The 18,244-nt window shown below is 37.0% G+C and overlaps 1 protein-coding gene across 1 annotated transcript in view; it reads left to right on the forward strand.

Annotated features, from left to right (window-relative positions):
* LOC145688923 (venom carboxylesterase-6-like) overlaps positions 1-18,244 on the forward strand; it is a 117,682-nt gene that overhangs the window by 11,947 nt on the left and 87,491 nt on the right. The window contains exon 2 of the mRNA XM_081763091.1: positions 3,824-3,989. Within this exon, the coding sequence (XP_081619217.1) occupies positions 3,824-3,989 (166 nt within the window). The remainder of the gene's footprint in view (positions 1-3,823; positions 3,990-18,244) is intronic.

Here is an 18,244-nt window from a genome sequence, read left to right on the forward strand (position 1 = left end):
TTTTCGAAATTCAGAATATTTTTATTAAAGTTTAAAATTGACAGACATCTATTTCAAGTGTAAAAAGGACATGTTAGCTATTAACTGTAATAAACGCTATTAAATTATTGCGTTTCTAGCGATCATAACACCATTAAAAGAATATTTTATTGTTTTTCTAACTTACAAATAACATCTATAAATAAAATATCCTTTTAGTTCAAACAAACATTTATTGCACTTCAAGTAAAATACAAAATCGTATCAGACTGTCTGTGAATATAATGTAATCCTCAAAACATTTTTAACTTGTCGGTTGCATAATCTTCTAGGTGCCAATGTCAAATACTCATACTCATTATTATATACGTAAAATGTATGTCTTCCCGACACGGTAATTGCCCCAGTTCACAGTCATTCTAACAGTTATCGCCAATGGTGTTGGTTACCTTGTACTTAATATTAAGAGAGTTCTAGAGTAAACCAATTTAACCGAAATATATGTTCAAAGTGGTATCTCTTATTTAAAGCAATTGTTTCCATCTGCATATAAAACTAATCCTAATAAACCAAGCACACCATCTATCACGATGTGTGCTGTCAGATAATTGCCCGTCTCTTGTATTGCCTTAAAAGTGCCGTTACCTACACTGTTAAAATAATATCAAAATTGTCCCTAACGTACTTTACCTGTCATTAGATATATCTTCGTTGCTAGTATGTATGAAGTTAAATAAAAATCTAGTTTTGTATAAAGAGTTTCAAAAAGTATAATTCTCCATTAACTGCTACAGTAAGTTTCTTTCCTCGTTCATAAACATTAAATAGCGCTGATCATAAAAAGAAGTCACTTCTGAAACGAAATGCTTTCGCTCATTCAAAGTATATTTCTAGTTTAAGCATTGTGTGTGAAGTTCTCCCGTTTCCGCCTACAATCTCGTTCCACCAAATTATCAATGTTTACTTTATTCATCACTCTCCTTTATCCAAACTAAAATACATAGAAGAGCTATGCTGGGTACGCGATACAGCGCTCACCTCTGGTGCATAAGGTCCTTGATTCGATCCCAGCGCGCGCCAGGTAAGCTTTGTGGTGCACAAACACGGTGTGCGTGGGTTTTCTCGGAGTTCTTTCGTTTTCCCTACTTTCTTCATTTCAGTAATTTATAAATGCGTACCTTATTTAACCGACTCCTTTAGCATAGCCATTATATTCGTTGCATGTAAAACTTATAATAAGTTTAAGTCGATATTTCAGTATTCAATATTCATATCAAACATTATCCAATATTTTGATATTTCATATTTCATACTTTAGTATATAAGATTCGAAGGTTTCAGTAAATTCATATTTTAAAACCAATCTATAAGTCATTTACGTTAAAAAAACCTCGGATATATTTGAACAACGAACAATTCACGACAATAGGTTTTATTCTCCAGTGTTTCTATTAATTACAACATCTATAATTATTTGTACTATTAAAGGTATTTGCTTCATGACCTAGAAAAGAAAAAATGCAAATAGTTACTTATCGTATTACGACATTTCAAATTTCAAAAATGATATTCAACATAGCACTAACGTTCCCAATCATATTGGCTTTGTATGTAAGAGAGCCATGGTTCGATTCCCGGTGCTAATTCTGCTAACTACCTATCCAATATAAGTTTGTTCTTACGCAGTAAAAATATACCATTCATAACTGAAAAAGTTTACAGTGCAAGCAAAAGGCTTAGCGTACGGTTCTCCACATGGGACAAACCTAGTTCAAGTCCCGGCAGTGTCATGGCTCCCTATCCAGTATAACTTCCTTCTTAACATATACTTTATAAATACCAGTTACACGTCTTACACAATTCATAGTTACATACAAGTAACAACACTTGCTAAGCAAAAGGTTTGTCGTACGGTTTTCCACATGGGAGAGCCCTGGTTCGATTCCCGGCGCGGATTCCGCTAGCTTCCTGTTTAATATAATTTATATATGCCTGTTATGTCTTACACAATTCATAGCTGTATATAAGTAACAAGTTCGCACTGCAAGCAAAAGGTTTAGCGTATGGTTCTCCAGCAGGGAGAATCCAAGTTCGAGTCCCGGTGCAATGAATAATGTTGATTCCCTGTACCGTACATATTAGATTATACTATATCTTAGTCAAGTTATAATTTCGTAAAGGTACACCGAGTCATATGGTATTCAATGCCGGAAAATCCACAATCAATTCCCGATAAAAGGAAAACACTTCCGTCCCCTTATACTCCCGACGATTACAATATGTTTTACATGTATTTCATTTTTCCAATGTCACTTTCCATATAAAAATGAACAAGTATAAAACAAAAATACTACAAAGTTAATACCTACCAATAATTTTCTCTTCCAGTGCCTTCTACGTGTAAATTTTCTTCTTCGAACAGTATGCTTGCGCTTCTTATCTCTTGTACGTTGTACGAATCATGCAAATGAATCTTTATTTATATAGGTCTAATAACCTTAAGAGCCGTCTGGAAGCTTCGAAAGTTCTTTCTCCTATTCCAACGATAATAAGTTTGAGAAAAATCTGAAACCTTCTAGCCTGTTATTTCACCCATTCCGACGACCAACATCCGCTGCCGTGTTACATGTCATGCATATAAATGAATCAAATAATATATGAGCTTATTATACGTGTGTGCTCTGCATATTTTATTTCCTAAAGGTCTTTTCTATATTCTGCTTGTCCAATTAGCATTTTTTCAAGCTGAAAACATTTATTATACGTCATGTTCTCTTTTCCATATACAATATCCGTACACAGCTGCATATATTATCGTATTTCTTCTGTGTGATTTACAAGATCATTAATATACGGAAAAGGTGTATCAATTAGTCAAACTGTCATACTACGTACAAAAAGACCGCCCGTGAATGTAACTACAACAAAGCATTAAAAACTGTTAAATGTAAAAAAATCATCACGGAATATGTAATTCAAAGCTATTCATCAATGTCTAGTTTGATTTTAACATGCAAACAAGTAAACCAGCTTGCTACGTGTCATGAATATATAATTAGGAACTTACTTTACTATTGTCTCCGAATCTACTAGCATATTCCTTCAACGAAAAAAATTTAGTGCATGCGTCTTTGGTATACATGGTCCTGCATTCAATTACCAGTAGGAACATATAAAATCCGAGAATGGCACAAAACCGTGATGCAATTTATAAGCTACTTGAATAAAGATGTATGGAATTGTAGTTAAGAGTGACATATGTACAGTCAGAAACAATATTAAGTATGTATAGGTTGGAGATGTCATTTCTTATACCTCCAGCCTATACTTCATATTATTCCTAAGTATACAACATTGTCATAACGCATCATTTTATTACAGGTGTGACTCTGTCCACTCATAGTATTTTGAAACTGTAGAGACTAGAAGTTCTGTTTTTAGTAGACGTTGGTGAACAAATGGCTCTGTTGTACTACTAACACAAGAATCAGGTTAATTTGATTTGATTTTGAGTTTAGAGTCCCTGTCACCAGCGGGGCTATATGAGACGTGGACCTATTGAATAACGTGGAATCCGAAACGCATGAACTCCCGCCGAGAATCGAACTCGGGTCTCGCACGTCAAAGGCGCACTAGGTTAATAATAGCAGCACTTCATACATAAAATTTCATTAGAAAATATTCATTAAAGATACGCACAAATATTATGGAAAACTACAACCGTGTTAGTCGAAACCTAGTATACATTTCGTTAAAGATATCTTTTATTCTGCCAAAAAATAATGGCTCTTGTTAACCTTCTGCTTGGTAGCGTGTCTCTCATTATCAATGAATTATTTTCTAGGTTTGGCAAATTTTTCCCGATGAACAGTTTGCTCCAACCGTTGAGGTAGGTGGAGAGCAACCATTTATCACCAAACATCCTTACGAAATTATTAATAATGGAGAAATACACAATATAAATTGGATTGTTGGTTCTGTTTCTGCAGAGGGACTTTGGCAAACTGCAGGTTTGTATGTGTAATATGGTAGCTATCTTACGGCTCTTACAAAGAAATCAATAAGTACGTGGTTCTAATTGAAGTGTGATAATTATTAATATGCAGAATATATAGAAAGTTATGGTAAAATTAAACTGATGGAAGTGCAATGTTTCATGTTGAATATGTGCAAACCTCTTTACAACTTAATAATTCATAACCCTTTCAGGTTTCTACAACTTTTTCAGGTTGTAGGAATCAATTCCTCAAAATTTTGCTGTGATTTGGAATATATCTTGGGTAATGATTTTTACCATTCCAACACTAGGCTCTGTCAACATTATCTCTTTTGTTGCTTATGTATCTGTTCATTTGGTTTATTATGAATTCCAGAAGCAAAATATCACGTCAGGAATCATGTGACACAGAATTGAAATTGGAAATGACCGGTCTAATTGAATAAATTTGTATCGGAAAATTGGGTTAATGTGTTTTAACTTTTACACCAAAACTTCAAAACCTTTGAATACATCTATCTATATATTAAAATGCTAGGTTTATGTTTGTCTCCAAAGAAAAGTCTATATCTTTGTCTCCAATCTTTCGACAATGAGATCTTCAAAACCAAAAGTGCTAGAAACGTACCGTTTTGGCTGGTTGATTCCAAATTTTGTATAGATTGTCCAGTTCTAATTTAATATTTAAGAAACATGGTTGTTATTTCTTTATTACATTTTCTAGGGGTACCCTGGAAGTGCTGAAATGTAAAAAAAAAAAAAAAAAAAAAAAAAGTAAAGCATCGTATCATACAAGTTATACATTCCAACACTATATATTTGTATACAGAGGTTGCATATCCCTGAGGCGTTTGCTTCACGGCCAAATGATAATAAAAAACGAAGGATGATCAGTCTAAGATGAATCTTTGTTGTTTGGAGTGTTTTGCCCAGTGAACAACATATATCACTGACATTATAATTATACATACTGCATTCAAGAAAGAAGAAAACACTGATCATACATGAATTAGAAACTCCAACCGGAAATAGGCTAAAATCTTGCAAACGGAACGAAATATATATATAAAAAAAATTCTTCCCTTTATGATATCCTTGCCGATTTTTATCAAGATATCCTTCACTTGTGTCTATAAAGGGACATGTACAGATGTTGTGAGGAATGACAAGGAGATTCATGCTCATATGTGAATGATACGCTGTGTAGAGAGCGCAGGTTCAGCTACTAGAAATTGAAAATTTTATAAAAATATTTCCCTTTCACGGTATATCACCGACAAGTGGGAGTTTTTTAATATAAGTTTTTCAAAGTGGGAAGAAAATGGATAATTTTCTATATAGAGGAAAGGGGGGCAAGAGTACGCAAATTTCAATTAAACTTATATATTTCGGTAAAAAGTAGTTACATCGGAAAACTTTTACATGCAACACAAAACTTGAACTCTGCTTTACGAAATATGAATTCAACTTCTATATACCCCTGACCTTGGAGGAACTGGAATTCGTAAAATGAAAATGTTCAAATTCGTACTCTTGCCCCTATATGTGGGGCAAGAGTAGGAAATCAAAAGGGCAAGAAATGAGGTAAAAGGAAATCTTTAAGTTTTACGTCCCACGGTTATGCCGGTTAGGCTAAGGAGACGGTGATGATGAGAGATGAGTGAAATGGTGGAATGAAGAAAGTGGGAGGAAACGGGAGAACCCCGAGAAAACCCACGAGCACGGTTTTTGTCCACCACAAAGTCCACACGGCGCGAGCTGGGATCGAACCAGGGACCCCAAGCACCGGAGGTGAATTCTCTACCACTGAGCCACTTCGTCCCCCATCAAAGGGGCAAGAGTACGCACCCAAAGGAGCATTAACACTTATCACAGATGAAGGTGTCCACTTCTTCATATGATGTGCATTGTTCATGCCACCATTCATTGCATCTTGTGCACTGGATACAGTCTTCTGTTGGGGGATCGCTGTAGATGATGTTGCATAATGGACACTCGTACACTACTTTCTCACTGACCTGAGGAGTTATCTTCGGTTGTAGTATTCTTGGTGCAAGTTGATGTTTGCTTTTGCTCTTTGGAGGAGGCCTTTCAGAAGTAAGTTCTGTTTGAAAGGAAAGGATGTCAGAATCTCTGATTGACCTCGAGAAGATCAAGATTTACGGGTTGAGGGCTTGGTGGCAGATGGAGGAAGACTGACTACCACCAGAGGAGTGTATGATGTGGACGGTCCGCATGGGCTCTTGCTTACCTCTAGTGAAGATCCAGTGTTACTGGTTGAAGGTTTGGTAACAGATGAACGAGAACCGGCATAGGAGTGTTTAAAATGGAGGAGTCCGCATGAGCTCCTGTTTACTTTCAGTGAATCCTCCGGTTAAAGATTTTAAGCTCTATTCAGGTCTTCTGCTTGAGTCGTTGCTTTAGGAATGCTTTCATCTTCAGAGCTGACTTTACATTTAAGTTTACGACGTCCACAGTATAAGGAAGAAAATCTTCAGTGAACACATCTAGATTCAGTGGGACAATTCTACATTCTTAAAAGCTGGATACTGCAATACCAATGGTTGTAGCTTTGAGTAAGCCTCAGTGAACAAATCCGCAACTTGGAGTTGTGTAATTGGGCGGGATGAATGATTCCCATCCATTTATCACACGCTGTTGAATACCATGACTTCAGCTTGCGAAAAAAGGAGCGATCTAATAGTTGCAAATTATGGCTGGTATAGGGTAGTAAACTTAACATCAGAATCCCATTTTGCCTGCAGAAATCAATCGCCTCGATTGAAATATGAGAGGGCTGATTGTCGACAAGTAACAATACCTTTTGCGTGGCCTGATTTGATCGCACATGTTGGTAGTAAATAATGCAGCCATTCTATGAAAAGCTGTGAGTTGATTAAACCAGAATCAGATATCATTCCCGCAGAACCCGGCGGCGATCCATCGAGTAACTCTTGTTTCATTCGTTTTCTGGGAAATATCAACGCAGATGGAGTAAAGGAACAAGATGCACTCACGCAGGAAACAGCTGTGATTTTTAACTCCACAATCACTAGATACAAGTTTATACACAAAACTTTATGAAGAACCGTATTATGTTTATAGGATCCCATACCAAACATTGAACTAGTAGAATTTTATTACTGAAGACTACTGTCATTTAAGATAAAAGAGGACAAAATGTATCATATCTGAAATAGGGATGGCCACATTTTTTCGAAAAATACTTTTTCGAAAAATGGCTTTTTCGAAAACGGAAAACGAAAAACGAAAAACAAAAAACAAAAAACGAAATTTTTTTCGAAAAACAAAAAACGAAAAACGAAAAATTTTTCGAAAAGCGAAAAACGAAAATTTTTTCGTAAAACGAAAAACGAAAAAAATTTTCGGAAAACGAAAAACGAAAAACAATCGAAACAGAAGGACAAAGTTTGGAGATGGAACACGAAGGGACAAAACGAAACTGAAGAGAAATTTGTAGTTGCGAAAGAGCAACATTTCTTTCCCTGCCTGGTTTGATTGCAGTTGTAAACAAAGGAAAATAAACGCATCATTACATACAGATAAGCTTTACTCCTGAACTGAAATTGAATAGTATCTTATTTCGCTGATGAGGCGTGTTCTAATCGTAATAGCTATTTGAGACTGCTTTTATCTCCTACTCGCCTATGCTGATACGGTACGTGGTTTCATATTCGCTGTGACTGCATATTTTGGTAACAATAAAAGATTGTTGTTTGGAGAAAGGACACGTGTCCTACGATATCAACACTTCTGATATGTTTATTGGCCTAGTGGGAGAAGCATTAGTTCGTTATGAGGAATACCCAACCGACGTTCATTATATCAGTTACCAACGCAGAGCTTGTTTCGAACTATATAAGAGAACTGCAAGAAGAGATATTTTCGGGAAGTATTTACAATGGGAAAGTCGAATATATGGGAACATTTCACTCGTGAAAAGGGTGGTGTTTTTTCAAAATGCAATTACTGTCGAAGTATTATCCACAATCGAAATTCAACAACTGGCTTGTGGTACCATTTAAGATCACGACACGTTGGTGTTATACAGGAAACATCAAGACAGCAGTCACTGGAAGAGATTATTGAGGCCGAGGGTGATCCAGAGATGAAGCCACAAAAGAAACAGAGGTAAGTGATTGTATATAGGGTCTACATATCTATTGGTGTCATTTGAAGCTTCTATCTTCCTCCCCGAGTGGGGTAGATAAGATTTATTTAGGGGACACTCGTGTTTAACACTCTTAGGGTAAAAATGAAAAATAACGTGACACGAACACACTTAGTGGACTATTTATCTTTACACTCTTTTAACTTTTAGAATAATATAAAAAAAAGGCTGAAATTTTGTTACAAACTAAGGATGCTACAGTATCACGAACATCCACAAAGATCCAAATGTTTTAGGCTGCTATAACAGTAATTAATAACATGGACGGGGCATGCACATCCACAGTACATTAGTGTTACATACTATGATCATGATATGATTTATTTCAAATAAATAGGTACAAAAAGTTGTCATCATAGGTATTCTGCCATTATTGGCAAGTCACTTACCGCAACTGACAAGGGAACCTTCCGAAAATGATAGTTGCAGTGAAAGATGTGGCCTATGCCAATTGAAAGAACTGTAACAGAGATGAGCATTCCCAAAAAATTAGCTGCCCATAGCAATAGGTTCAGGAAATATAAGGGGTGGAAGTTCGGGAAACAGCAAGATTGGACAAGGGGGAAAAGTGCAAATTCCGCAAAAAAGGGGGGCACGGCAAAATACAGTGGTGACAAGTGATGTATAGAAAGAGACTTGCCACAATAGGGAACAAATGAAGGCCACCAGTGGGGTTAACAGTTTTGCCAACTGCAATGAAAAGTACATATTTTGCAAAGAGCACTATATGAAGTGAGTGCAATATTCAGTGTCAACCTGTCATGTAGAACATAAGATATGGCGTGTATAATCAGTAGGACAATCTAACAAAAGAAAATAGAAAAAACAGACGTACGAAAAATACGGAAAAGACGAAGTTGGCCATAATGCGCCACATTTGATCACGAGCTGTGCGCTGAACAAAACAAGAAGCACCGAATATGCAGGAAACCGACGTACCTAGAGTCGAAAAGAAAAACGAGTTCCGAAGTTGGCAGCACTGGCCATGAACATCCAGACAAGTCTAATATAGTTAGGCCACTCGCTTCACAAAGAGAAAATCCCGGCAACAGGCATCACTCGGAATGCATCAATACTAGAGTGATTGAGGCAATGTCAAGTCGGGGAACATGAAATGGTTGGATTGAGCCAACAACCGATAATAGAAGTAGTGAAAATTATGGCATGGTTGGGTCGTATGTGGGAATATACAAGGTGTCCCACTAAACTTTGAGACCTGAAAGATTTACGAAACGAACAAAAATGTGACGGATCCAGTTGTGCAGGAATGTATCAATGTCAGGGGGTGATAAAAGTCTGTGAGAAGCAAGTGTCCCAGGAGCCAACTTCAAATTTTCAAATGGCAACAGGGATCTCTCTCGATAGATCATGGAATGTGAAACAACATCTATAGGAAACATTTGCTATATGAAGCATGTTTTTGAAAATGGCCGCCACAAATATATGTTGTGTCTTAACATGGCGTCGAGCATTGTGATCTCAAATTGCTGCGAAGCGAAAAGAGATGTTGCAAATCCAATTGCACAGGAATGTACTCATGTCGAGGGCCAAGAAAACTTTGTGAGAAGCAAGTCCCCCAGGGCCCCCAACATAAGGCTCGAGGGGTCAACCGCAACATTTCAAATGGGAACAGGGGGCGGATGATATTTCTCTGGATAGATACAACACCGCCTATAAGAAACATTTGCTATATGAAGCATAGGTTTCAAAATGGTCGCCAAAAATGGACGTTGTTCTTGTCACCGAGCAGATATTTTTGGCGGCCATTTTGAAATCCCATATAGTAAATATTTCTGATATGCATTGTTGCATATTCCAAGATTTATCGAAAGAAATATAACTCGACCGATGGTGCTATTTGAAATTTTGAAGTTGGCCCCTGGGACCCTATGATGGGGGACTTGGGGCACTTGTGTCTCACAGAAGTTTGTCGCCCGCTGACGTGGGTACATTCCTGCACAACTGGATGTGTCACTTTTTTTTTCGCTTTGAAACTATTTCAGTCGCAGAGTTAGGTGGGGTACTCTGGATATATCATATAGGCGGTGATAGTACTGCAGACAGCAACATACAGCAGATCAAGCCTTTGATTATGTTTGCTTTCTACAGGTGTGGATATGTGATAGAAAGACCACCAAAGGTTCCGAAACCTCTAGAGTACTGTTTCGAGACATTCGTAGGAGATCATTGATGAGGGATTGGCAATATTCCGCTGTGCTCACTGCAAATGTATCTTCTGTTTGGACCATTGTCTCATCGAACAATTGCACATACAATGTGGACGAGCATGTACAAATGATGCCAAGGCTAATGCCTGTTGCCAGAATTTTCTTTTTGTGAAGCGAGTGGCCTAACTATATTAGAATTGTCTGGATTTTCATGGCCAGTGCTGCCAACTTCGGAACTCGTTTTTCTTTTCGACTCTAGGTACGTCGGTTTCCTGCATATTCGGTGCTTCTTGTTTTGTTCAGCGCACAGCTCGTGATCAAATGTGGCGCATTATTGCCAACTTCGTCTTTTCCGTATTTTTCGTACGTCTGTTTTTTCTATTTTCTTTTGTTAGATTGTACTACTGATTATACACGCCATATCTTATGTTCTACATGACAGGTTGACACTGAATATTGCACTCACTTCATATAGTACTCTTTGCAAAATATGTACTTTTCATTGCAGTTGGCAAAACTGTTAACCCCACTGGTGGCCTTCATTTGTTCCCTATTGTGGCAAGTCTCTTTCTATACATCACTTGTCACCACTGTATTTTGCCGTGCCCCCCTTTTTTGCGGAATTTGCACTTTTCCCCCTTGTCCAATCTTGCTGTTTCCCGAACTTCCACCCCTTATATTTCCTGAACCTATTGCTATGGGCAGCTAATTTTTTGGGAATGCTCATCTCTGTTACAGTTCTTTCAATTGGCATAGGCCACATCTTTCACTGCAACTATCATTTTCGGAAGGTTCCCTTGTGAGAAGCTTCCATGCTCCTTAGTCTTCACGTAAGGGGTTGCAATTTGACTTTTTTCCTGAAAGATTTTATTTCGATAACTGCTTGGATGAGTATAATATCCAACAACATAGAAGGTTTTCAACAGACGTAAAGATAATAATGCAGTTTACAGCAATTTGATATCTCAAACTGATCTGGAGATATGATACACATTGGTAAAGTTTGCAACACTGGTTAAAATTATGTAATTGCAAGAATTTATTGTAATTACAAGTACCAAAATCTGTTTCTGTAATGTTATAAAAGCAAAGAGGATCAAGATAATTACAAACAATCCCCAAATACGTCATTTTTAGGAGTATCGCTATCAGTATTCACGTTTTTCATACCCCCTGAACGATTTGAGATATCAAATTGCTGTAAAGGCTCTGAGAAGTTTACGTCTTTTGAGAATCACCTACGTGATTAGACGTTCTATTTATGTAAGAAATTTTTCGAAAAAGTCTAATTTTCAATTTCTTGTATTCATTCGAAATAAGCCATGGTCATAGTATTCGACACTAAGGTACTTCGGGTTTGCATTTCACCGTCTGTCTCACTTCTATTCATAGACCGATCAAGGGGGGAAGGTCATTCACCTCCCTGACTTTCACAATCACCAGTGCTGCAAAAGTCGGTGAGAGAGAAAGTAGAATCTTTTACTACCTTCTTTCCTCACCGTTGAGTTCATCCTGAATCCGCCTATGCTTTTATTAATACTATTATCAGGTTTCTGAAGTTTAGATGCTTGTCATATTGCAGCGTCCTTAATATGAAACACTGGATAACAAATTTGTGTTGTAAGTTTTCGTTTAAAATTTAGATTTGAGATATGTAATAACATGGCATAGTGCCGTTAAAAATATAACTTTATATTATGTTGGCAACACTATTAATTTGTTGGTACTGCAGAGTTTATTAGACAGAGTTCCCTTGTCGTTATTTGCATCTTACAAAATTCCAGCCATTTTTATCAATTAGTTTTAAAATTACGCGTAGTGGCGTATTTAGGGGAGTGGCTTCCGGGCTTAAGCCCCCCCGAAATCTTACTTAGTATAGTAAAGTAAATGAAATATCTTGCAGAATTTTCACATTTCCAGGCAAAGCCCCCCCGAAAGTTAGCAAAGCCCTCCCGAAACAAAATCGTAAATACGCCACTGCATGGGCGTATCAAGATCAATGGTCCATCTCAAATTTTTATACTATAAAGTGAAGAAGTTCCATTATATAAGCCTAAGTAATCATTTTTTTCTTTCTTTAAATGTAAAATCTCAAATGATTGTTGCGTTTCCTTCGTTTAAAGAGACCCAAGATATTTTTCAAGTGAAAAGAAAACATATAAATAGAAGAATCGCAATCTAGTTTTTATTTTAAGCTTAACACCTTGCAAATGTGTTCCGATGATGATGAGGATATTGATTCTGGTTTAGCGTCCTACTCAACTATAGAGACGTGAACTCAGCGTAACATGAGATACAAACCACTTGAGCTCCAGCCTGGAATCGAATCCGGTCTCCCGAGCCGAAGACGCATACGCTAAACATATAACCACGAGGGACCTCGAATGGGGTTGCGTAACTAAGGGAGGTGCTAATGAGCAAAAATAATGGAATTAAGAAATTTAAAGGAAAGGGAAGAACCCGGGAAAGCCTACATGCACTGTGTTTATCCAGCAAAAATCTATACAATTAGCGACGACGCCAAAGAGGGGAAGAGGGTAGTTCTTTGATGCAACGCTACGCCCTGACTGCCGCCTACAGACCTATTGTAATGTAGGCTAAACAATATCAGGATTATTTGATAGTCCCAAATTAAATCTTTGCCTGAGTGGTTGATGGAAGATGAAAGACTCCAAAACACAGTTTCAACATAAATAGAAATTGAAAGCTAATTATGAATATTTATTAACGTTTTTTTGTGAATGAGTAAACGTTTAAAACATAACTTTGAACACTTCTGGTGTAAGTTAAAAGCACTTTTTTAATTTTCTACTTTATTTTACAAAGGTAAACAAATATTTTTTCCTAATTCTGTACCGAAGCGCCACTTCTCCCTCAAAACCTGTGCTCCTCAGTCAGTAGAGTAGCCAGGATGTGTGTTTTGGGGGGGGGGGCAAGTGCTGTTATAGGTACATATAGAAACATTACAAACAAAGAAATATATAAACATAAAAATATATAAAAAAAAATTACAAACGTCAAAGTACATTGTCGGACCTCTTTGGGGGGCGGCCCCTCTGGGCCTCCCTTCCCTACGCTACTGCCCTCAGTTGTATAGAACTATCATTTTCGCTGTACAAAACATAGATCCCTCACCATCATCAAAATTTTCTCTGTCCCTCTCTTTGCCCCTTGAAGAAATTAAGCTGACGTCGTCACTGACCTTATACTTAAAATTCATTATAATACACGATTTTTTTTTCTAATAGTCAACTCAAAGGTTGGTACAGAGATTGCCGTAGTTGCGAACAGTAGTTTTGAATATTTGATAGCATGAAGTAATTATCGACTAGTACTACAGGTTTCAATGTTTTAGTTAGTGGCAACATGGCCACATTGAGTAGGGACCACTGGTTGGTCCAAGTTTATGAGCAATGATCCTAGCCCCCAGTCTTCCTGTAACTTACAACTGATATATGACTCGTCAAATTTTCTTCTGATTTAGGCGCTAGTTGTAAAAATGAGGCGCCAACTCAGAAACTGCAAACTGCTGGCAGGTAAAAATTGGGAATACTAATTTTTAAAAAATAGCTTGGCGCCCGGGACTTTTCGTAAAACTACACAGTGGTTTTACGAAACACTGTGGTGGATCCAAGGGGGGCTATAGCCCCCCTTGACGCTCAGGTATACACTGGATAAAATGTGGTTCACTCCTGCTTTACACTGGATAAAAGGGCAAAGTATGGTTATATAGCCCCTCCATTGGATCCTGGATCCGCTACGATGTATATATATATAAATGAAACTACTTGTTTCGGAGAGTCTCGTCTCCTATCTTTCAAAGTAAAATTTAAAATGATGCTACTGGACAAATTTAATAATGGAATTACGTGCATAGTCCATTGGTTATATTTTAAAATTTTGGGGTACTTGTTTCTAAAAGGTTAATTTGTTTTGGTTGATTTATTTTGGTATGAACGTAAAATGTAAGGCAAAGTTTCTGACTATCTATGGGGAATTAAGGTGAAACAAAAGCACAAAATCAGAGTATTATTCCCATACTCAGAAATAAAAACTCATTTACTTATGACGTTCTGTAATAAGAAAAAAAATCTTTGCTGCAATTTTAGTTTATTACTTTGGGTGTCGCGGGATGACTAACTGAAGTAAAAAAAATCTGTGATAAAACAGAACTATAATATGTGAATTATTCTACCACACTTTTTTTTAATTTCTTAATGTCTGAAATTACGTGTTATAGCTATACTAGTTCTTGCGGTGGCCCGTTGTTTGCCACGATTCTATTTTGTTGTTGTGTGGCATGATTTGCCACAGTATTTTAAATGCGGTTTATTAGATCTCGTTATCGAGAAGATTCACATACTTAACGTAAAAAGGTAAGGTTTGGCAAGCACCTCTATTTTTGATCCTCTGTAAATAAGTGGTAAGAGTTCTTGCCTTTGGGACAAGCATTAGCTTTTTCCTGCAAAAGAACATTAAGCTCTAAACAAACAAACGCAAAACATCATTCGGGGCCACGGTGCCTCAGTGGTAGTGCTCACCTCTGGTGCATGGAGTCTTTGGTTAGATTCCAGCTCGCTCCAAGTGAGCTTTGTGGTTGACAAACACCGTGTGCATGGGTTTCCTCGGGGTTCTCCCGTTTCCTCCCACTTTCTTCATTCCACCATTGAATTTATTTCTAATCATCATTGTCTCCTTTAGCTTAGCCGGCACAATCGTGGGACGTGAAACTTAAAGATTTCATTTTTTTCATTTTCTTTTCTTTTTCTTTTTTCTTTTTTCTTTTTTTCTTTTTCTTTTTTTTTACAAAACATCATTAATATCGCAATAGCTTCATAAACTGATGTAATTGCAGTACTGCATTTTCCCATTTAACATAGATCTTAATAATGCTTCTTCTTATATAATGTTCCATTTTTCCGTTATGATATGCGGCTATTGTCAGAAAAATGAAATATTTCAGTTTTGCGCCCCACGATTATGCCATGTCGGCCAAATCAGAGGGTGATGATAAGAATGCATGAAAGATGGTGAAATGAAGGAAGTGGAAGAAAATGAGAGAACCTCGAGAAAACTGACGCACACGGTTTGTCCACCACGAAGTCCACTTGGCATGAGTTGAAATTTAATCAGAACCCATGCACCAGAGGTGAATACTTGGCCAGTGAGGCAAAGTTATGCCCCTATATACATAAGAAATGCATATATAGTACGTTTGGGTGGTCACAAGAGTAGAAAAAAGTTCCAAAATGCCAATTGTAAGAAAAGCACACATATTAACTTACGAAGCTCAAAGCTGATCTCATATATCCCTTCTGATAATTCTAACCCGTTTTTAATATACCGCAGCAACCATTCTACAAAGATAAAATAAAGAAGTAAAATTTATGCGCCCAGAAGCATGAAATACAAGTAGTGACTATAATATCACTTCACATTTAGTTCATAGTTCTAGGTGCCTATTAGAACCCCGTCCTTTATATTCTGTATAAACTGCACGTCGTTCATTGACAAAAATGTAAGTCTGAAATAAAATTCAGCTATCAACTACTGAAATTTATGTATATACAAAGCTCAAGCGACAGACATTTTCTCAGGTCAACATGTTCTTTCAAATTATGAAGTATTGACTGTATCCTATTGTCAATTTTCATATACATGGCTTTTCTGTTCTTTTGAGTAATGCTCAGCATTTCCATTCTTCTGAAAACATGATTACATATAGAATCTTCCCTCAATATCTTCACAAGTCTGGAAATGTGCAGGGGTTCTGGATAATATTTTGTTTAAGCGTTTGTGTCAGTCTTCTACTGCTTTATTTGTTCGATTCCTGTGACTTCTACAATTCGAACTTTCCGGAGAAAAATTTGGATTTTCCAGCCATTGCTCCGTAAAGTAATCATTAAAGACTTCGACTCTTCGTCTAATCGGGCAGCCTCCATGTTGATCATCAAACCCTCAGAAATATACTCTACGGGTACTAGTGCCAGTGTTGCACACATCCGGACGTGACTGCGAATCTCTTTAATCTTGAGATAGTCATCGACTAACCCTAGACTTTTTAGTTTCCGCCAGATGTTCTGGTTGAAATGGTAGTTGTAGCCTGAAATCACTGCATTTGGAAACGTAAAGTGTAATGCACTATTTGCTGCAGTTTAAAAATCCATCTTCACAACTCCAAGTTTTCACAAGTGAAAATAGATGTCTGTAACTGTTCAAAGTTGGAGAAATGTCATGTGTCTTTACAGGCACGCAACCAGAAATTTTTGTTGGGAGGGGTTCAAAGTTTGGGGGGTCCAATATTACAAGACAACGTTTGGGGGTCTATGTAGTATTGAACTGGTGTTGTTCTACACCCGAGAAGAGTATATACGATTGTTAAGTATTACCACCTATATTCTCAGAAAAAAACATACGAAGTAGATTCTCTTATAAGCAAAGAAGGAGTATAGATGAAATGTAAGATCAAATGTTTACCCTACATCTATCATTTCTCTGTCTGAAAATTATAGTTTTATTATATAAAAGCGTACAAATGTATGTTGAGTTACGAAGTTTGGGAGAGTCCGGACCCGGTGGATCCTCCACATGGGTACGCCCCTGTACCGTATCTTTACTTCTGATAGCCAATGCAAACCTGCATTGCCTATTTAGCTTTATATATTTTGCAGTTTTAGTTACTTCTGATGGGTTGTCTGGCTTCATGGGATGGCTATAGGCTTCATTGTCTCAATGTATAATCCACCTTATTTCAGAAAGGCTATGGAAAGATGAAATTCCCCATCAGTGTATTCTATTTTAATAATATTTGTAATAACTATATAAAATAGCCAAATAATAATACAAGTCACTAAATTATTGTATTGTCAACGGACTAACCTTCATTCTTATCACCAAAGGTTTTTAAAAGATTGTTAAAATCATATATTTAGTTTCGTTTAATTTAACCTCTAGGAAAGTAATGAAAAATTAAAAGGAAATAGAATTTTTAAGGAGATAGAATTTTTATCATGTCCCCTCCCGAAGGTCTGAGTCCCTGACATTTACCGGAATTGCCACTCTCTCTCTCTTTTACAGATTGCCCTAGTGATATGCTTAGATTTAATGTTGGGTGCAGGGGTAAAGCGCTTACCTCTGGCGGGGTCCCTAGTTCGATCTACGACGTTTATGGTGGACAACATAGTGTCCGTGGATTTTCTCGAGGTACTCCTGTTTCCTCCCACTTTCTCATTCCACCAATTGTTTCATCATCATTCACTTGCTTTAATCATCGTATTCCTTAGCCTAAGGGACATAATCATGGACGTTAAACTGAAAGATTTCATTACATTTTTCAACATTAAATGCACATTCAAAAGCACACAAGTTGAACGTCATATCAAATTTGAAACGCTTTTGGCAGATTTCTAAGAACAGTAATGATTATCTCAAGAGCTTCAATTTAATTGGCATTAATAGGCGATAGCTCAATAATCTAATAACGTACTTGATACCATTTGCATGCATTCTGTTTATAAACATAATGGGGTTTTCATTGTTATATCTTCACCCTGGCAAGCCTAAACTTACGAGTGGATTTATGTAAATCTTTACGATTGTAATATAAGATAAATCAGCAAAAACAATACTGTGAGAAACGACACCGAAATGGGGTCGTGGAAAACCGCACGTAAGCGTTATTGTGGGGAAGCATTCGGCTAAAATTGAGCTTCATAAAAGTTTCAAATACTGCATATAATAAATTTAGTTCTTATTTGGTTATCTCTTGAGTTTGCCTACCAACCAACATGCGGTTATTCAAATATTAATGCTCAAATCTACGCAAATATGGTTACAGCCAGTGATGAAAATTTTCCGGAAAATTTTGAAACGGAACATTTTCCTGAAAATTTTCCGGAAAATTTTCCG

The sequence above is a fragment of the Thermobia domestica genome, chromosome 7 (assembly GCF_964235325.1).
Source record: "Thermobia domestica chromosome 7, izTheDome1.hap1.1, whole genome shotgun sequence".
Classification (NCBI taxonomy): domain Eukaryota; kingdom Metazoa; phylum Arthropoda; class Insecta; order Zygentoma; family Lepismatidae; genus Thermobia; species Thermobia domestica.